General features: G+C 40.1%; 1 protein-coding gene across 3 annotated transcripts in view; it reads right to left on the bottom strand.

Annotated features, from left to right (window-relative positions):
- The window catches only part of rgs12b (regulator of G protein signaling 12b), a 50,488-nt gene that overhangs the window by 6,415 nt on the left and 21,447 nt on the right, over window positions 1–22,626 (bottom strand). For all 3 annotated transcript variants that reach the window (XM_089006190.1, XM_089006192.1, XM_089006191.1), the window contains exons 6-12: window positions 9,956–9,977; window positions 4,145–4,314; window positions 2,733–2,825; window positions 2,494–2,637; window positions 1,154–1,336; window positions 908–1,058; window positions 472–566 (exon numbers count right to left, since the gene is read on the bottom strand). In XM_089006190.1, coding sequence (XP_088862316.1) covers window positions 472–566; window positions 908–1,058; window positions 1,154–1,336; window positions 2,494–2,637; window positions 2,733–2,825; window positions 4,145–4,314; window positions 9,956–9,977 — 858 coding nt within the window. The remainder of the gene's footprint in view (window positions 1–471; window positions 567–907; window positions 1,059–1,153; window positions 1,337–2,493; window positions 2,638–2,732; window positions 2,826–4,144; window positions 4,315–9,955; window positions 9,978–22,626) is intronic.

Raw genomic sequence — 22,626 nt, 5'->3', positions numbered from 1 at the left:
TAGACTGGCCTGCCTGCAGTCCTGACCTGTCTCTCATTGAAAATGTGTGGTGCATTATGAAGCGTAAAATACGATAACGGGGACTACTAAAAAGCTGAAATTGTACTTAGAGTAAGAATGGTAAAAAAAGTTCCACCAATAAATCTTCAACAAGTTGAGTCCTCAGTTTCCAAAGGTTTCATGAATGTTGCTAAAAGAAAAGGTGATGTGACACAGTGGTAAACATGCCCCATTTCCATCTTTATTGGAATGTCTTGGGATCGTGAAATTACATTTGGATGATTATTAGCTAAAAACAATAACACCTATTTGTTTGAGCATTAAATATATTGTCTGTACAATGCGGTCAATGAAATATAGGTTGCATATGATTTACAAATCATTGTACGGTATTCTGTTTATATTTCAGTTTAACCCACTGTCCCAACTTTATGGTAGAAACTCTTCTCTAAATCGTGGTACCAGATTCACCTCATTCTTCCCAGAAGCAGATGTCCCAAGCTCCAGACTGGCGCCTGATGATAGAGAACCCTGGGACTCACGCCGACCATTGCTACCAGAGAAATCTGAAAAAAAATTCATTGAGTAAATCCATGGGATGGCTTGGCGGTCAAACAAAAAGAATTCCATCCGTGTTCATACAACAAAATATATTCAAATGGAACTGTCAAAAAGCTTAATTGGAACCGTGGTGTTGTCGTGGCAGGAAAAAAAAAAAAAACATGTTCCATTGCATGTGATCGGGTCAGTCATTTTGCACACCAGGAACAAAGTAAAAGCTGTCCCCTGATTAAAACGAAGGACATGCTGTTCGCCCTCCTGACTTAAGTGTTAGATTTACACAATTGCTGTCTCACCAAGAATGATGGAACAGAAAACAGATGACTAAGTATGAAGATCTACTGACTGTAATTAAAGTCGGTCAGTTCCCTTTTCTTTGGGCCTTTGCCAAAGCTTCTATTGCGGGACCACGAGAAGAACATGCCCTTCCTCCGATCTCCTGAATCATCCCGGCTGTCATCATTCAAAGAGCGTCCTGATTTGCTCCTTTTGTCCTCCTGTAAGATCCAAACGGGAAGCAAGGAAATCAGAAGACAGCAGCTGTTTTGACATGCCGCAGAGTGAAGGTCAACGCATATTTGTCTTTGCTTACCTTCTTGGGTGTGGACAGGTTGGAGCGGTCCGAGCCGGTCGTGCTGTGTTTGGAGTTGGGGCTGCTGGGGATGTGGTAAGGGTCAGGCAGGGGTCGGCCCTCCACTTCAGCTAACATACATTCTTGGTACAGCAGAGACTTGAGGAAACGTGTATAGCTATCAAACTTCATCAGGTTGAAAATCTGAAAACAGCCGAAACAAACGGAGGTAACCAACAATGCGAGGGAATACACAAACTACTCCCCAACAAAAAAAAGATAGCTTGTGTTGCGTTTGGCAGAAGCTTTTTAATGTCACCGACACCTTCATAAATGGACAATTCTCATTTCAGGCGATTCAAAATGTCAAATATTTACAAAATCATTATTGAATTCAAATTAATTCTCACGTTGACAAAACCCGTTTCAAAAGCCTGCGATGTTAGACAAACTTGCTTGAGGATGCTGTGTGTGTGTACGCGTGTGTGCGTGTGTGTGTGTGTGTGTGTGTGTGTGTGTGTGTGTGTGTGTGCGTGTGCGTGTGTGTGTGTGTGTGTGTGTGTGTGTGTGTGTATATATAAAACCTTTGTTTTGAGGCAAACATTAGCATCATAGCTAACTCCTGCCTCATTCCTCAAGCAGGGACCCCAAACACGCACAATAGCTATCTGGCTGACTGGCTAGCTATCTAGCTAGCTATGTATTGGCTTGCTAGCTAGCTTTCTATCTATTTGTCTTGCTATTCTATTTGAGTTACTTCCGGGTTGGGTGAACGCTGGCACGTGTGGCTGCCGATGCTCACCCACAGAAAAACTTATCCTGTGACTGTAAAGTGACCTTGAGAGTTTTGAAAGGTGCTTATAAATGATATGTATTATTATTATTAGTAGTAGTAGTAGTAGTAGTAGTAGTAGTAGTAGTAGTAGTAGTAGTAGTAGTAGTAGTATTATCATCAAGTCCAGCCAGAAACCAGTGATATTTGTAGTTGTGTGACTGACTTGTTTATGCGGATGACAAAATTGCCATCACCAAATCAAAGGGATGTAAAAAAAAAAAAACAAACAAAACAACATTTGTGGTTCAGAATCTGTCACGTTCAAGACCAATGAGTCTAAAACTAAAGGAACTAAAGCCATGTGCCTCTAGACGTACTTAACATTTTCTAGTAAATCAAAATGGCTTTTCAGCACCGTTTCCTTCCGCACAACATGCCTTCCATATCTTGTGTCACGACTTTGCAATTAATACAGTGTAAGAATAGTATTTGACGTTTTGGTCCCAATCCTGAGGGCTTTTCTTAACACTCCATTCAATGTTAGCTAACTTCAATAAATGTGTGTTTTTGGTGGAGTACGGCCAACCTGTAACTGTTGCTCCTTGAACATGTCAGGTCGGGGGGCATTGAGGATGTCGTCAGCGAGTTGCGCTTGACTGTCTATGTTGACCGGCGTGGTGGCTTTGCTGGACAAGAAACTGTTGTAGATTTCTCGGGCTCGCTGAGCCAGCTTGGAGCAAGACAGGAGAGCAAATAATAGTCTTTAAAATACATTCGTAGAAGGGAAACCGTAGAATTACAAGGTGTGCATAGTGTCTGATCTACCTGCTTGTTGTCATTTTCAGAAATGTGGCTGAAGAACTCGCACGCCTGCCAGAACAAAATATTCTCCTCACTGAACTCTTTCTTCAAGAATTCCTGCAGTAACAAAAATGTGCATGAGAAATACTGTCAAACGACACTTTCCCGCATGTGCAAGCAAGATCAGAATTCTTTTCATCACGTGAAAAGATGTTATCAATTGAGAACAGTTTAATATACAAGTTTTATCCTCTCCTCTTTCATGTGGAACTGCTTTGTGTAACAAAGAGGGTACAGAAAGTGCTTCAGAATGAATGACTCTCTGTGTCTTTGTGTTGTCATGTTATTTGTTATTTAGTTTTTTTTTTTGCTGCCTTTCCAGCTCATGTATTTTGTTTTTCTACTTTCCTTCCTTTCATAACTTTGCTGCTGTGAAATGTAAATTTCTCCACTGTGAGACTAATAAAGGCAAATCCAATCTAATCCAATCCAATATGTCACATGACCACAAATGGATCTGGAGTCCATTTGTGGCACTCATCAATATGATTTCATCTCTCATGATTAATGACAAAAGCTGGCGCGTGTGGCTGCCGCTGCTCACCCACAGGAAAACTTATCCTGTGACTAAAGTGAGTTTTGAAAGCCGCTCATAAATGACATGTATTATTATTATTATTATTATTATTATTATTATTATTATTATTATTATTATTATTATTATTATTATAAAGCCCAAGAATCTCTTGCAGGACAGAAAAGGTGAAATTGGAGCGACAAAGGAGAACTTTTGAAGGGTCACATTATTATTCATTCCTCCATCCATTCATTCATCTTCCGGAACGCTTATTCCTCACGAGGCACACAGAGACATCATTTACACTCACACCTAGGGACAATTTCGAGTGTTCCAACAATCTGCCATGCGTGTTTTAGAACGTGGGAGGAAACCGGGGCACCCGGAGAAAACCTCACACAAGAAGAGAGAGAACATGCTAATTCCACACAGGGAGGCCGGAGCGGGATTTGAACTCACATCCTCTGCACTGTGAAGTCGGTGTGCTTAGCTCTCGCCTACCAAGCCGCCTCCACATGATTATTCTTGTCTAAATGAAATACCTCAACTCACTTCAACAGTTCCTTGGCACCAATATACAACCAGGTGCCGCCAAAGCAAAGTAATTCCCTACAAATCATGAGGACATGTTCCAAAAACAAAATGCAAATGGGGCAGATTCGCAAAAGTGTTAGGCCAAAGATGAATTGCACTTCCTTGAACCGCCTTCAGAGCGATTACCGGTAGTAATGGTGAGTTTCGCGCTAGACACTTTCTAGGGAACACCCATTTGTCAAAGTCCATCTATCATGTACCTGCAAATATACCGTTAATTGTTTGTATTTGCTTGATACAATAACTTTTAGCAACAACGTGTTACCGAGAAGTAGCGGACTCCCACGGGGTCCTGCAGCAGCCTTTCGAAGCACACGGCCCAGCTGGCCACTCTCCTCTCGGTGTGGCGCCGGTGACTTTGCACACTGGGGAGGCTGGCATTACTGTTCAGACTGTTGTCACTGCTGCAGCCCTGCAGTTCCACGCTGTTCAGTTCTAGACACACACGTGCAAACACACACACACACACAAATGAAATTTCCATATGATTGGGTCAAAGCAAGAGAAGAGGTGTACTTCGATAATTTCCGGACATTCCTATTTTATAACACAATTCCCCTTAACTCCCTCAAAGTCCTATACTGTAAAAAAATGTAAGAAAAAATAAAAAACAGCTTGGAGGAAAACTAATAACTGTGTTTAGATATGTGAGGCTGCATAAAGCATCATATTCTCAGGAGAATGTTAACCTGGCATCTCTTTTTCCTTTGTTCCTATTTTACTTATTGTTTATGATATGTTACATTTTCTTAGGTTTCATGTGCTGTTTTGATTCTTCTACACCACTTTATTTCAAAAGTGGGGTTTTTTGAAATTCATCCATCCTAAAATCGAGTCACTTGTCCTCACAAAGGTCGCAGGTGAACTTTTCCTGTGTGGTTTTAAAATACACTAAAAGTGCTTTGGGGAATTACTCATCAGGTGGCTAAAATTATGAAAAGCTATTGAATGAACAAGCAGATGAAAATCTCTGCCAAAAACACAAAGCCCGTGTGACTGCGGTATGAATTCCGCAATTGTGCATATTGACCTTTCCGGTGACCCTTTTCACACAACTATTTTTACTCTGTTGTAATTCTGTTCATTCATCACTGTTGAGTCTTAAAGGACAACCGACGTCTCCGGACAAGTTGTTTCCATAATTTGTAAAATGGCTTCAAATGACTTCTACTGAGCGTATTTTACAAAGATTGCACCGCATATAGCTATATTTTACGTTTTAAGACTCGCGCTGAATATTCAGAAAGTCTTGTTTTTGAGTTGGTGACGAGTCCGTATGTGACATCACTAAAGGAACGCCCCTGACCGAAAAAAGGACACATTGTAACAGTCCATTCATCACGTCAATGTATTTTGCTGTACTTGTTTGGTCTGAAAATCTCGTGCTGCACCAAAAAGCCGCCAGAAGAGGGCGACCAATCTCCATGGAAGGAATTTATCAGCCTGTGGAAACGGGCTGATTAATTCCTCACACGGAGGTTGGTCCCCATTTTCTGTCTTTTTTGGGTGCGACATTTCCCACCCCTGATGCCTCAAAATGACACAGAATAAATTATTTAATCGATTGTAAACATGTATGCTTTCTTCTTCAGACCTATTTGAATCATATTCATAACTGGATGAGTAACAAGAAAGCATATTCTCCGAATCTGAAGCTATTGTTTTCATTCTAGAGCAAGGCAAGACGTCTTGCCGTGACACCACGAACATGGGGGGCGGACCTTCTGAAACTGGCCAATTCCAGTTTCAAATTGAAGTACTTTTTAGACACTTTAAGTAATTTTTATTGGTGTTTTGCATTTGACTAAAAATAGCATACTGTGTGTTTTGGGTATTTTAGATGCTATAAAACGCTTTTCTAATGTCAGTTAGGAAGCAAAATAGTGGCGTCGGTTGTCCTTTAAAGAGCGCTGTGAGCAATTCCTGGTATGGTCTGCATTTCATCGTTTTCAGCATATTTCAATCAAATGAAATTGATCCACTTAGTACTTATACATATCATTGAATTCATAAGATCACTAAATATTCATGCATCTGCCATCTTCATCCTTACAAGGGTCGCGGGGGTGCTGGAGCCTATCCCAGCTGACGCACTAGGCAGGAGACATGACACCCTGAATTGGTTGCCAGCCAATCGCAGGGCACACAGAGACAAATGGCCATCCGCACTCATCCCGCGGGACAATTTTAGAGTGTTCAATCAGCCTGCCAAGCATGTTTTTGGAATGTGGGAGGAAACTGGAAAACCCGGATAAAAATGATAATAAAAGCAGGCAGTTAAAATTGATTGAAATTTCACCCCAATATGAATATAAATAGCATGAGAAAGCTTGCGATCTTTTGAACATGTAATCAAAAACATGATTATGAGTCCTCCCACGCCAATAAGGTACAGTGTAATAAAATTCTTAACTCATACATACAGAAATTACATGTATTGTCTGTTGTCAATTGTATGTCTTTTTTAGCCACGTTATAAGTGCCTTGCATGTCTTGCACGCTGGGTCCGAGAGGACATTAATTTCATCTGTGCTGTATGTCATGCATATTAGCATATTTGACAATAAAGCTGACTTTGACTTTGACTTTGACTTATCGTTTGTACAATGTTGAAATAATGATCTTGAGAGAGCTTTTAAAGCGTTATACATGTACGATTAACATCATCATATACTGTAGAAGCCTTTAGTTAACAAAGACTAATGAAGTAAGGCAAACTGAAGTAAATAAAATAATATAAATGATTTATTTTAATAAAATGTAACTGAACCTACATTTTACATTTATCAAGCTAATGAAAACTAACTATATTTATGGTAAAATGTTCCTTGTGATAATTATTCATCCAATGAATGACTCTCTCATTAATGACTGACTCACCTCATTGTACATGTTTTAAACTAATTGGCCGAACTTTCAGATTGCACAATTAGTAAGGCGGAAAATGTTTAATCAAAAGACCATTGAGGTTAGCAACACGCCCATGCAATAAACCGGTTTAAGCCCATTTCACTCCCACTACACTCAACAAATATTCTGTAACAATCGTCCAAACTTTTATCAACTCCCATTGGCTTGGCATACACAAAAAAAGTAAGACAAACAAAACTGTGTACCCTAATGTGATTATCCCTCTCTGGAAGCATTCAATCCCAAAATCAAACCTTCACAACTCAAACCATACCAACCAACCAGTAGAGACGGAAATTTAAGGCTTAGTTCACAATAAAGGTCTGAATGGTAAATTCGCATTTTTTCAGATGGTGATAAACATTTAAATGACTGTATATATTCAAACCTGTACTAGTCTGACAAAGTTGTCAATCACTTTTACACACTCCTCTTTCGGGAGGGTGACCCAAAAAGATGCGTCCTACTGAGTCCCTCACTTTATGGTAATCCATGGGTGTGTATTTTCCCAAAATATACCTGGGAAATTAAATGTAAAAATGTTTTAATTATATCACTGTATACATTCAATTGATCAGAATGAAACAGTGAAACTAAACAGAGTTTTCAAATATAAAATCCTTTTCGAAATGTTAACTCCACTGTGCTATACATTTAGCAGGTCTTCTCACCAGGGTAGAGCTGATAGGAACCAGTGTGGTGCCAGCGGTAACGAATCCTAAGTGGGAGCCAAGCTACTCCATCCATAGTCACACTAACAGGGCCCCTCACAGGGTAAAACAACACAAACCCTCGGCGGCACCATCATAGGGAGTAGAAAAGAATGGAAGGAGGATAAAATGGAGTCAGACTAAGAATCCGAGAGACCCAAAAGAACCTCAGTTCACAACACGCACGTGCCCACATGCATGTATCATGGCCTGCATCCACCAATGATCTGCTCAGTGGGTAAGTGATACATGCCTACACAGGTCTTGAAATGGTCAATAATTCAGAGCTGAGGGAGGAGGGAAGGAAAAATGACAGGACATGCATTCACGCACGCGCATAAGCACCTGCACACACTGCAGTATTCATTAGGAGGTAGTTAAAAGACACGGACACTGCTGCTGTCTGTGACTTCAGAAGCCCTACAGAGACAGAGCGAAAGAGCGAGAGAGACAGAGAGAAAGAACACACAAACACAGAGAGGGTATCCCAACACCACACAGGAAAGCTGAAACGCAGAGACAAATACATAACTTTTGAACTACGAGGCGATCATGCTCATTAGTTATCCACAATGTGCTTTCATTTCAAATGAGAATAAATTAATATGTAAAATTAGTTACTAGGGTCAAGTCAATAAAGGTTGAGTCATACTGTACTGAGTTAATTTGTCCGTATAATATGTTTCAGATGTCCCCATTTGTGAACACGAAAAAAAAAAATCTGCATTTTCCACTCAACCCCACATTCCTCATACGAAGTAGAATTTATGCTGAATAATTGCATATTTGCAATATTTATTGCATATTTTAAACTGCACCGATAAACTGCTCAATGAACAGCACATGCAAATGCTAATGTAAGCATTTTATCTGGAACATCACTTCAGAAAGATGATTCAGTTAGCTGGCTACGGTTTACAAAATATATTTGGAAAGTCCCAATGAGTGGACATATTAACTCATTCACTGAAATTCACAAATTTATTTGAAAATTGAAAATATGACATAGAGCGCCATTCCCAAATTTGTTCGGGTTTTATTTTTTTCTTGTTTGGGTGCCGATAAAGCGCTGGCCATGGCCTCTGGCAATGTTTTTTCCCTTCCACAAGGGGGAGGTATTTCCCTTTTTGTCCATGTTAGCGCTTTGTTCCAGCTTCAACTGTTGTTAAAGCGCTATATAAACTAACGTGTATGTATTGCATTGTATTTTGGACAGCCTCCCTCATTTCAAGCTCATATAACTCCAGACCCATGTCATTTATGAATAAACTCTTTTTTTATGATGAAAGAACAGAGTCTAAGGTTTCTTACACTGCATTAAATGTTAATGTAGTCTTAAAACCCAATATTTTGTGGGTCTTGGAATTCGAGTGACAATGACAAAAACCCTGGCACGGGAGTGGACACATTTTTCCACATCTGGCAGTGAATGAGTTAAGCTTCACAACGTGTCAATACATACAAAATATGATGAAATATACATGGGAATGGGCGAGTATCAAAGTACCAGGTATTGGTATCCAACACCATCCAACGCCAGTCTTATTTTTAATACTTGGTACTTGTGAGGGTAACTCATACAGCACGTTAAATTTGGCACATTTTATTTCCCTCAAAAATGAGAAGTCGTTTGTGTTTTATTTTCTATTTTCTGTTACTGGTGTAGTGATTGGATTTTTATTGAGGCATGTGTGTTTTCTGTTGTATATCTATCATTCCACTGTGCGGGTGACAAGTGAGAAATCAAATCAACATGACCGCATCCCTTTTGTCTCCTTCACTCCCGGCTCCTTCTTTTATCACCCATTTGTTTTGGCAGTGAGGTGTCAAAGCATTAGCATGATCCACAATCAATGAATGCCTTTTGTTTGTCTAGCCACATGTCGAGAAACAACAGGGTGGCAGACACAGGACGTTCATTTAAACTGGTGCTTTTCAATTATTTTTCTGTGAAGCCCCTATCCCGCTGAGTCGGGAACAACTGTGAGTGTTTTTGGAGGTAGCGAATGTTCTCGTCTGGTTTTGTTCAAGGTCACAAATCTCCACCAAACGGTCATCAGATGTGTGCCAGCAGTTTCACAGGTTTTATTCCTGTCACAAGGTTATTTTGAAAACGATTTGCCCTCTATGTAACTCATCACCTTGCCACTTGAGCTTGGGGTAAGTGTGTTTTCTAACTAACTCAAGACGAGGCATTCCAACATCAGTTTGCTCATAGATGAGAGGCAGATGCAGAAAATGTCAAAATCCGACCTTGTTTGTTGTTTATATGAGCCTTGTGTGTGAAAGCATTAAAATTCAGTGACAATAAAATTTAAGCAGCCATGGTCACAACCCCAGTACTTCTTGTTACGGGACTTCTCAATTAGTGGAACAACAATAGAGAAGCTCCAGGGAGAAACATGAGCAGATCACAAGAACAACAATGATTGTTAACAGGACAAAGAGCAACTCACCTCCGTCGGAGACTGCGGTAGACTGCAAAAAAACACAGAGAGACATGGATTAGAAACTCTCCTCATCACCGATATGATGGTACACACTCAAACACATCCTCGTGCAGTGAAGTAAGAGGCAACAGGCATCTGGCCTATGCACACACGCACTCGCGATGGCATGAAGGAACACTTTCTGCAGGATATGACACAGGCACACACATCATGATACACTCAAGTCCTCAGTGGGAGGAATCAGCTGTGAACTGGATGTGCCTGCTCTGCAGGAATACCTCCCGAGACGGGCGGTGCTTCCTGCCATTGAGTCTTCACACTGTATAGCACTTGACAAACAAGTGTGATTTAATCTCGATGTATGTCTCAACCAAGATAAGCACACACGCACAAAAATCAACTCTGATTCTATCTGTCATCCCAAAAAAAAACAATTGAGACATCCATCCTCTCCTCTTCGCTGCATTCACAAAAAACATTAGCTTGTCCTCGTGAGGGCTTAGAGGAAAGCTATCCTGGTTCGCTGTGTGTGAGAAGCGTGTCACATCCTGAATTGATCGCCTGTCAATTCCAGGGATGATAATTCATATTTACAGTTATGGACAATTTAGTGGGTGCAGCCAACCTATTGGGCATGTTTTGCCAATGTGAGAGAATGTCGGTGTGGAAAGTCCATACGAGAAAAAACTCTGGAGCATAAGACATAAATGATAAAGCTTCATTACTCTGTGGTTTGCTGTGAATCTAGAATGCATATAATACAATTTAGTGGGTGATTCATACCTTCGATTTTCTTAAAACCTCACAATGTGCCTTAAAATTCGATGCACCTTGTGTATGGTCACTCAGGGTATATTTTGACTTCAAAAGGGGTCCTTTCTTAAGACGCAGAGTTCAAAATTAAGGTGATTGGTTAAGCAGTTGAACACAGAAATCGAGCAGAGGTCAAAGTTAACAAGTCAATGTTATAACTTGGTGTTGGTTAAGTGAACCATGTCGCTGCTTTATGAAATATGTTTTACTGACAACTGATTGTTCTATTGGCCTTTCCTCAAGGGGATGCATTGTAGTTTTGCATACTGTATTTTCTGTTGTATAAGGCGCATTACAGATTCTTTTTTTCCATTGATTAAAATGGGAAACGTTTCGGTTTTCGAACAGGTTAATACACACACAGACGCGCACGCACACACACACACACAAACACACGCACGCACACTTACATACACGTGTACGAATTGGATTTCATTGTATCCACATTTTTTTCCCATCATGCACTCTAACCCGATAACATGCTAACATGGTAAGCTGTCCATTGTCACTGAATGAGTTAAGAACACACGCACACAACGTTTTACTCAGGATGAGTCAAAAGGAGGTTCACAAAGAATATAGAGTATTGACAAGTCACAAAATGCCCAAAATAAGATAAGATGACTAGCCAGACGGTGCAAGAGAGAGGAAGGCATATAATTTGGGCAAAGTGATATTATAAGAAAGACATGAAATACACGAGAGAATAGAACATCTGCTTATAATTAAATGAAGGGCACCCTGTAGGGTGTTCTAAATCCAATAAATTTTGTTACGAGGTACTGTATTTTCACTCTCAATCAGGCATTTTGGAGCATTTTATCACATATTATTGCACACTGCGTAAATGCTCAGCTCGTGAACCCACCAAATTGACTACAGGCAGATCTTGAACTCATTTGCTCAAGCCCACCTATCATGCACAAATGTTTTCATTGTTAATCTGGTCTCCGTGTGGTGTATAATTTAGGATAAAATAAAAGAGGTTCTGTCAGGAGGGACTGGCTGTGTCATACATACCTTTTGCCGGATTCGCAGACTGCATTGACACATGTTCCCTTATTTTGTGTGTGTGTGTGTGTGTGTGTGTGTGTGTGTGTGTGTGTGTGTGTGTGTGTGTGTGTGTGTGTGTGTGTGTGTGTGTGTGCGTGTGCGTGTGTGTGCATGTCTGTGTGTTTAAACTTTATTTGCTTGTGGTCTGATTAAATGACACATTAAAATCTCACCTAAAAGCTAGCAACCACTCATTTGACGACAATGAGGTTAAAATCTTAGCGAAAGAAAAGACATGGTTTGAAAGGGGAGTAAAAGAAGCTATTTTTGCAAAACAGCAGAACTCTTCACTAAATCGCCATGGTGGTGTGAGGTTTAATTTGGATCGTTCTTACAACAGACTTCTTAGACCACATAGGCTTAGTTTTGCTGATGAGGTGATACCAGAGCAAATGGGGCAATCAGGCCAGTTGTAGACCCCATAATCAGGCAGGACAATAGAAGTATTCAGTCAGGACAATAGAAGTAATCAGTGTAGCCTCAGGGCATATTCCTCTTCTCCCCTAACCTGATAGCAGGGACCTGTCATAGCAGAGGTCTGGCACCGCCACCCCTGGACAGCAGGGATATATATATATATCGGGCCAAAACTACCAGCAAATTTTAGTTCGCTGACGAAGCCTCCTGGATGAGAAGCGTCCGACACCTTTAAAGTAGTACAGATGACAGCTGAAGAAACCTTTTAATCCATTAATTGACACAAAATAACAAAATCTGGAAAATAGTGGTGCCAAAAGCGCAGTTAACATGACAGAGAGATGGACTGACATTTTCATCTGTTTGTTGGCAATGGATAATAGTGCAACATATTAATTTTAATCTCCATTCAAAAATGCATAGAAGGTGAGACTAATTTGTAATGAATGTTTTCTGCATGAGGATGAAAAGGTTTTTCCGAGAAGTCACATGATGCCTAAAGACATTTACAGTAAGCTTCTGTAGTGGAACTAGGAAGTGGTGACTTTCTTCGAGGTCTTAGTGATTGCAGTTGGACAAAATTGCACAGAATTTTCCTGAATCTCAGTGAGTCACCAGACTTCCAATTGAAATAGTCAATGGAAACCTTGTTATCTGTCATGGTCATCTTATGAGAGCTTCAAAAACAACAAGGACGTGAAGAAATAGTGATAATGTAGTGGCTGACCTAGACAGACACAACCAGGAAACTGTCAACCGTGTCTGCGCCTTTCATTTATCACCAGGCTATTTCTCGAGCCTCCTGACAAGTTTTGGCGAAAAAGTTCTAAGACGAAGCAACCAACGACAACAAGAAAATGAGAATCAAACCATTTCCCTTGACTAGAACAGTGTCAGCTAATTACCTCGAATGATTTACATGAACTAAATTGCCATCTATTGATTCGCTGTAACCTAACTGGAATATATGGGAACATTCTTGAGCAAAATCCCAATTCTGGAGCAGTAAGATGTCAGGTGAAAAAGAAACACAACACGAAAAACTGATAACAAAGAAAAAGGTCTTTGTATGTGTTGAAGCGGAACATTAATAAAAACAAAGTTCTTCGTGTAAAGTCATTACGTCTTCCGCCTATACACTTTCAGACACATACATAACTGTATTTCTTTTCCTACCCGTCATCGATCATAAATCAGGGTGGGCGCCACACTCCTTTAGATACATATCAATACTGCACCTCAGTGAAGAAAATGAGGCTTACATGTGTATGTTGAGTTTGGCATTGACCAGAGAAATAAACCTAAAGAAAACACAGAAGCTATGATAGCGTAGCATACATTATGCTGGTGTCTTGTCTGTTTTCTTAGTGATGTTGCAGACCTGCAATGGGGTGGTTTAGCAACCCAGGAAGAGCTCCAAATCCCATCTTTTCCTCAGTCCCCCATAAAATTTTCCATTGTTCTTTTTTTTGTGCGTCTCCCCTTTCTCTCAATTTGGTGTCTTCACAAATACGTTTCCTTTCAATTATTCAAAAATATAGATGTTTTCTCAGCATTTCCCTACAAGCAAGGGATTGCTGGAAAATACATCATTGCAATTATAGAGTGACATAACACAGACAAAAATGTAATTCGATTTGAGGTTGTTTTTAGGCAACAAATGAGTAACCTGATATGACGTGTAATATAACATCCGTCTCATGTTGTTTGGGTTTTGCTAAGCTTAAGATTAATGAATAACATAAAGGACCAAAAGTAAAGTTGATGAAGGTAAAATGACCTCTGATCACATTACAGCAATTGAACAGACATGACAATTAGCAGTTGGAAAATCAATGTCATGTCACTGTTACCCCAAATCATGGGCTTTATTACTGTTCAGAAGGCAAAATAACCCCCCACCCTCCCAGATTCAATTTGGATGGGCAAAAAAAATTATCAGCAAGTAGCTTCTAGCTTTTGTTCGATGAATTGCAAATTCCTTTCTGAGCTCACTGTACAGTCATGTGTACCGCTGTTTTTGTTGTGGTTCCATGTATTTCCTCATGCAGGGAGTGGTTGTTCACTTTGCGTGTTACTCTCAAGTGATGTATTAGCTGTGAGTTAGGTGAAGGGGAGCCTTACATCATCTACTATGAAACCAGGATGTTGGGTTAAACACTCAGCGCAATTTATAGCCATCCGTTCCAAATGTTTTTACAATAGTTTTACTTGAACAGCTATAAAACTTTCTTTAACGAAACTAAATCTTTCAAACCCGTCCCTGTGTGTGCATGAGCTTCAAGTTGGGACGACTACCGATTAAAAAAAATGTAAAAAAAAGAAAAAGAAAGCCTGTTCATGGGATGAGACAAAAAGCAGACAACGACACATCAATAAAAAATTATACCTGTTAGAGGAACTCAGAGGGATAACATATGCACTGAATGAAACACAAAGACAACACTGTTTGCACCAGAGGAACCGAGCGGTAATCCTGGCTCGGTCACTGCTGCAGGGGCAACAGCCACCTTTAGTCAGGAACGAGATCCATGCGCATGCGCATGAGGCACTAAATGATTCTCGAGAAGACTTCAAGATACAGAAACACTGATTTGTTGAAAGTGATAGAGAGAGATTTAAATCATCACACTCACCAATTGGCACTTTGATTTTGGAAAAGACTAACTTCCAAACAGGGGATATGCACAAACACACGCAGCTGAAGAGGAAACTGTTGCACCAACGGTTTGAATGGGCGCATGTTTGAGTGTTTACTTTTGAATATGAGGTGAATAGTGGTGGCTATTGAGAGGGACTGAGACACCCTACCTGATCTTACAACCGCTAAGTCTGAATGCAGGAGGGGCAAGATGGCATCAGATTTATTGGTTTTTAAATGACCCAAAAGCAACCCGCTCGCTGGTGGTTGCTCACATGTGAGCATTAACGGAACCGCTGGGATTTTGTTACATAAATCACAAATGTGACGCAAACTCAGAAAAGAGACGACTAAATCTAAATGTAAATGGTTAGATTTATCTGTTGATGGAATTCCGCACATGTGAAAGTCCGTGAATCAATAGCCACAATTGATCAAAAAATATGTAAAAAATTATATAAAAGTACGTATATAAAAAAATATTTCTGTTGATGTTTCCCAACAAGTGAGTCACACATCAGATGTGACTAAGAAGAAAAAAGAGGCAAAGAAATACTTTCACTTGGCTGCTTGGCTTGAGTGTCACATAAAAGTAAAGAAAGAAGAGACCGCAATAAAACTCAATCAAATACATCTGTTGAGATGACGCATCAGTGAATTCAATAAGTGGAGAAAACCGAAGGGGGGAGCAGCGGTGGCATATCATTCCAATGTCTTGTACAATGCGCACAGATCTCTCCAGCATGTCGTGGGTGTGAAGAAATGATACATCATGATGAACAGGGGCCAGAAATTCTTTTTGTCGTCATTTCTGGCAATGTCTCCCCCTGGGACTATTTCAGCTGTTTGGGAAAACACACACATCTGTCTTGAGCCTGTTTGTCTTCAGTGTTACTTTATCTCACCCTCGACCCTCGATGATATTTGGGAAAGCAGCGTAAAATATGGAAGTGAGAGTATATGTTGTAGACGTATCGAGCTACTCAACTTAAATCTGTCCTTTATGTACATCCCTGACAGATACAAACTTTGAATACTCTTACACGTTCGAGAGGCTAGAGTACAGTATTTTCCAGTGTATATGGCGCACCCCAGTATAAAATTCATCCTCGATAAATGGTGTATGTTCAAACGTTTTCCATATATAAGGCACGCCGGACTATGAGGCGCACGTTCAAGGAATGAAAAAAAGTTTTCCAAATATAATACAGTAAAGTCTCGTTATATCGATATCGGTTATATCGATAGTACTGCTTATTACGATACTATTTCTATGAACGCAAGGAGAAAATTTACATTCCGCGGGATTGGACATATCGATAGTCCGGTTATGTCGATATTTTTTCTGACTCCCGAGAATATCGATATAACGAGACTTTACTGTATATAAAAGTTTTCCAAATATAAGGCACGCCATTATAAGGCACTACAGTCTGTGGCTGCCGACAGCAGTTGCGAGACCTGTTGTGGCTCAATGTTACTTCACATGTAAGGGCCACCTATGTATAAGGCGCAGGGCCATCTTTTAAGAAAATGAAGGCGTACTTTGCTGCTGTGTTACTTGCAAGTGAACGCTGGCGCGAATGGCTTCCGCTGCTCACCGGCACACAAAAAAAGTGACTGTGAGAATTTTGAAAGGTGCTTAGAAATTAAATGTTTAATTTGTATAAATTTTTATATAAAAATATTATTATTATTATTATTATTATTATTATTATTATTATTATTATTATTATTATTATTATTATTATTATTATTATTATTCAAGCAACCATATGATTGAGTTACAGAAAAGAAATCTGCATGCTGTGTTCAATTTGGAGAAGCCTGCAACTCCATCTCTGGGATACCAGCCTCAAGAACTATTTTTTGTGACCTAATAGTGAAATGACCCTGCCTCCTTTTGATTTGAAAGGTGTTTTGTTGCAGGTGATTGTGTTGCAGGCCTCAAGGTAGCCCTGTGAGAAGCCCCAAAATGTCATTGTGGAATGGACACATTTTTGTTGACGTTTCACATGTTTAAAAGAGTGGAATATATCTCCTTGCCTACTTTCTGACACTTGATTTTGAAAAAAAATCAAAGACCATAATTCATCTCAGATTTGATAAATCACATTGCACCTACTGAATTCAGCATATTTCATGGTCTCCGCCTTAAAGGCCCCAAATGATCTCCTGACACTTTGGCACAATCCTGGCTGCACCGAGTTAAAACATCAACATCCACATCTGTTTCTAATTCCCACGAGGCCACACCCCTTAAATCACAGCTCCAACACTTTTGATATGGATTTCTGCTTCCTGCAATGCAGCCACACACAAAAAAAGATTTAATTTTTGTATTCATTAAAACACACAAAATTCAGGATTTTTAGAAAGTAAAATGTCATTTCAATTCATTTCAGTTGGGAAGATGTTTTTCATGTACAAATTCAGTTTTCAGTATGTTTCGATTTGTTTTCAAAGTATATAGTGTCCCTCGCAGTGAAATACAAAATCACCCTATTCTCTCTGTCAAATATCTTTCAGCTCCATCATCAACATGCATCATAAATAAAACCAGATTTGAAAGAAAATATGATTATCATTTATTTTAAGATAAGACAACCTTTATTTGTCTCATTTTATTAACTTGCTTTAATTTTAAATTCAAACATATGCATCATTCCATGGGCAACATAGACATGTGAGATTATTAAATGAAAATAGTCACTACAGCAGAAGATTATAAATACAGTATCTGTATTCTAGGAGGCCTACGTGTGTTAGAAAGAGAGCGAGTGCGCATGCACTACTCACTGCATTGAAGTTCCAGACGCGCTTGAAGGAGAGCCTCTTCCTCAGGCTCATCCTGCTCTCTACTGACTACTTCATCTACATGTTGCTCACAAAAATACACGTCCACTGGGACACCCGGTGAGTTTCTTCTGGAGATATTTAGAACAGGAAACCCATGTAGACGTCTAACATGGATGAAACCAGGGCTATATATGCACATCTGTCACGCACATGCACACCAAATTATTCAATAAAGCTGCAAGCAAGCAAACACATTGCTCACACACCGGTTCTCTCTTCTTGCATCCCAAGACAGACACACTCTCACACACTGACCGGCACATTGACAAGGAAGTTCCATTCTGCCTCATACACAAACGGCTTGTTTCCATAGAGACACGCCCCCATCAGGCAGCGTGAGGTGAGGAGAGGGAGGGAGCAAAGGTCAGTCTGCCAATCATGTTCCAGCAGAGCTCTCGGCTCTCCAGCCTCTTCCTCTGACCTCCCTTTTCAAATGACAGCTGAAATTCAAGTCCAACCTTTTCTTACAGTCCCAAACCAACCTTAAAGTTACTTCTCAACCTCTCAGTGTGCTTGAGTTTTGACTTTATTTCAACTTTTAAGTTTGATACATTGTCGCAAGACTAACAACGGAGCTGCAGACTTTCCAGCAGGCTGCCACTGTTCTTATTCCTACAATCCAGTCGCGGGCTGTGCATTTCACCCCTAGGCCTTCAGCATCAGAAATCAGAAATCTTTAATAGTCCCACAATGGGGAAATTTTCAATATACAGCAGCAAAATTGAAAGGGGGGGGGGGGGGGTAAAAAGATAAAAACACAGTATTCTGTGCATATAGAAATGTTAGAAGACTGCAATTTTTGACTGTGCAAAAATGTTTCACAAAGGTAGTGCTACGTCTGAATCAATTCACGGCTGCCACTGTAAAAAAGGTGTGGTGTAATTTGCTACATGTGCTGTATTCTACTAGAGCAGGGGTGTCAAAGTCATTTTTTGCCGCGGGCCACATTTTAGTTATGGTTTCCTCTCGAGGGCCGTTATGAATTTGGGGAACCCATTAGAATGTTTAAATCCCTTCAAATATTACATATAGAGCACACAGCAAATTAATGAATAACTCGTTTTCAAATCTGAAGTCAAGAATAATGACTTTTATTATGGTTGACATCCAAAAATATGAAATTTTGGCTCAGATTTTAGCAATCATCATGGAATTTAACATGTTTGATTTGCTTTCGCGGGCCGAAAAAAATGATGTGGCGGGCCGGATTCGGCCCGCGGGCCTTGACTTTGACAACTGTGTACTAGAGGGTACAGTTAGCCAGGAAAAAAAATGTGAAGAAAAAAATACTGTCATTAAACTGTTTGAGTTTTTACCATCAATGTGTGGATTCATAATATGTGGTCAGAAGTCGCTTTTTGATACCGGGTCGCTCTTTCGCACCACAGAGAAGATGATTGGCGAATGATGCAATATGATTTGCTATTTTTGCTAGTCTGTCCTTTCTGAATAATGTTAATCTCTTCTTGAAAAGTCTGTCTTGAAAATGACTTTAACAGTAAATCTGTAACCAAATACATTTCTTCACCTCCTTCAGCCATTGGGGGTTGACAAAACCGCTAATAAATCAACACAATATATTTGCTTATGCAGGTCTTACCAATACAGTGTGCTAGCTCTGACCATTATGCTCCTCACTAGCAGTGAGTGATAAGAGCAGTTTTCGTAAACTATGATTGCAGGTCAACCCACTTAGGAACCACAAGACATGCAAACAACACTCACTTTCACTCACTCTATAGAAACAAAGACTGCAATTCAATATGTGCATGTGGCCTTGATGCCAACACTTCATTCACCTAATTTCCTATTAAAGGTTTCTGGGTGTTGAATGGAGGTGCCACGTCAATTCATAGTCCCGTGATGCGGTGATAAAACTCAATATTGATCTTATCACCGTCTTCATTTTCTTTTGTTGGCAGAGAATTCCAAACGTTCAGATCATCTGTAATGATGCCCCATGTTCTTGTTTTCCAACCCCATCAGAATGCTGTAGTGTACACTATTGATGAAGTTCACCTTCCACATCCTTGTCTCATAGCAACATCGGGGATGGCTCCAGCATACGGCGCCCACCACCTTGTGCGCACGGAAGTGAAGCACGTTGCCACAGACTTAATGACACGGGCTTCAAGTGATAATAATTCCACCAACCCCCGACTCTCCTTTCGGTCACAGTAATTGGATGCCCACACATACAGTGTGGGGTACGACACAGTTGAAACTAGTTAATGTGATGTTCTGCAGGAGGAAGAAAAAGGAGGGCGGAAGAGAATCATTATCCTATCCAACCACATTGGCCGGCACACAGCAGTGGATGACTTTTATTACGGAATTATCTGGTTGTATGAAATAAGATTCTCAGCACTCAACAAGTTGCCACTGATGAGTCATGATTATGACATGGAGCAATAAAATTGATTGGACAATCATCTGCCCAATGATAAATTCATGCATAAAATCAGATTTAAATGGGTTGGGAGACACGTGAAGAAAGAGTCGCCTGAGTGGGGGGGGGGGGGGGGGATCACCATTAAATTATTCACTGGCTGAAAAAGAAGCGTTGTTTGTAAAAATCAAAGAGCCTTCAAAGTCTTGATCCATTCTGGCAACAAATGTAATTATCCCTCTTGGTTAAAAATAAATACATAAAAAAACAACCACAACCACAATAATAAATGACTGACTTGCAACAAAGTTCATGATAAAAACAAAAAATAATAATGTTAGAACTAGTTACATACACATCCTAAAAACATCCAATGTTATTTCATTTCTACTTATTCTTATCAGTTAGTATATACGTATATGTATGTAGTTTAGTTATTTCTATATGTTAGTTTAGTATACATGTACTTAGCTCAGTTAAAACGTTAAGCTATCTTTAAAGTCTAATATAATATTCATGATTGTATCTAGCAGATGATAGGTCCTTTTCAATGTGATATCACTCCTGTTGTCTATATCTTGCTCTCTCTCTCTCTCTCTCTTTGGCTCTCCCGTGAAGAACATTCTCTAGCTGCCTGATGAATAAATATTCTTTTTTTGCACATCACCTTGCTTCCTGCTGATTGAATATTTAGACCAACACAAATGAAGAACTGAACCAGGAGAAGAACAAGATTTCACCTAACAAATAACCTTCAACATTGCCCTCTGCTGTTCGAATCCGAGTACAGTACTGTGTACAGTAAAACAGCAAGTAACCTGAGATTATTCAGATCATTTGATAATGATGTATGGTGCAAATATACTGCTTTGTTTTTGAATGATTAATTATTCATCATAAAGTGGATGACCGGCGAGTAGCAGGATTTTAACTTGATTCCAGATGTTATCACATGCAGATATCATTAATGCAGTCATTTTTGAGGAAGCCCACTTGTTGTCAACTTCCTAAAATAATGGCCCACATTTTTTTTCAGAAGAGACTAAATATATACTAAAGTGAATGAGTTATATTCATTCATTATTTCATTTCAGGGCGAGAATTGACTGTGGCTTGCATTCTACAAAGGATGTTGTCCCTTTTCACAGAAGTAGCCAACATCATGAGGAGATGTTGATGGCTAAAGTGCAACACAACAGTCCACTTGATTTTCTATGTCAATAGACTCATGTGTGGCTCTCCATGCATGTCATTGTAATTTACTCTTGTTGGAATCTGAAGAGCCGCTACGTCAGTCACAAGTGCAGCAAAATGTCATAAGGCAATGTTTTAATCTAGCCTCTTGTTGCAAACAAAATGAACACGCACCGCAGCGAGTGACTTGTCACATGGCAACGTTTGATGGTGCTCTTGAGGTGAACTGCGCCCATCTTCCACTTGATGAGGAAAAGAAGAAAAAAAAAGCCACTGAAAGGGGAGCTCGCATCTCATGCTGAGCCTGCCGTCCTTGAGGTGTTTCATGTAAAAGAGCAGTGTTGGCTCATCATCTCATTTGCCTCCCCTACAAACACTTTTGGTCCCAGGGGAAATCACGAGGATCACAAACAGAAGTAATGTGTGCTCGGGTCACTTATCTTTGGGCATCATATTGTGCCATTGTTCCTTTTTTGTAGGATATGAATGGCTGTTTTATATCTGGACGGACAGATTGATAGAAGGAGGGCTAGGGGGAGTCTGGGCTATAGCCACGACACACCGTGTCAGATGAGCTGCAAACTACGGTTATGTCACGACTGCCTTTTGTGAAATTAAAATAGATTCTGCCTGACCTGGTTTCTGCCTGAGAACCAAGAATGAATAAGTGCCACCTTGTTTTTTTATATCATAACCAAGACATCACTGAGCATGTTCTCTCTTGTTGCTTTAACACAGACAGAAACCAACAGGTTTCACTTTGATGAAACATCGTCAAGATACTGTGCAATGATTAGCTTGCACTGGTCACATGACCTGTCATTCCAGTGCTGGGCAATGCAACTAAAGTTTTGGAAGATTCGGTGCATTTTATCATGAAAAAAGACGCACTCAATTAAAACATGACATGGTCAGATTTTAAAAGGTGGGCTAAAAAACGCAAACACTGAATATTGTCAGGAAGCACAGTCCTTAAGGCAAGCGATGTGACTAGAGAAGGTGATTTCATTGGGAGGAATCCTCTCTCTCACACACACACACACACACACCCATATACACGATTACTCACTGGGTGTGAGGTGGTTTCTGAGTCCCCACTCAAAGTTTGCGGCTCCATGAAGAAAGGCACGAGTAATTCCCAACGCTACATGTGAGGAGCTTCCGAAGGTGCACGATGCTATCAGTCAATTTGGTGTTTGCGTGCACGTGCTTGCACAGTAAACGTTTGATGCCGCCTGAGAGTCCAATCCGATCCCCAACGTCGCTGCTGCTAGATTCTGCTTCCAACTTGCCTGCTCTTTCTCTCATCTC

This window comes from Hippocampus bargibanti, linkage group LG10 (genome assembly GCF_051943395.1).
Source record: "Hippocampus bargibanti isolate YZ-2025 linkage group LG10, ASM5194339v1, whole genome shotgun sequence".
Lineage (NCBI taxonomy): Eukaryota > Metazoa > Chordata > Actinopteri > Syngnathiformes > Syngnathidae > Hippocampus > Hippocampus bargibanti.
This window is presented reverse-complemented; position numbering and strand designations above follow the sequence as displayed.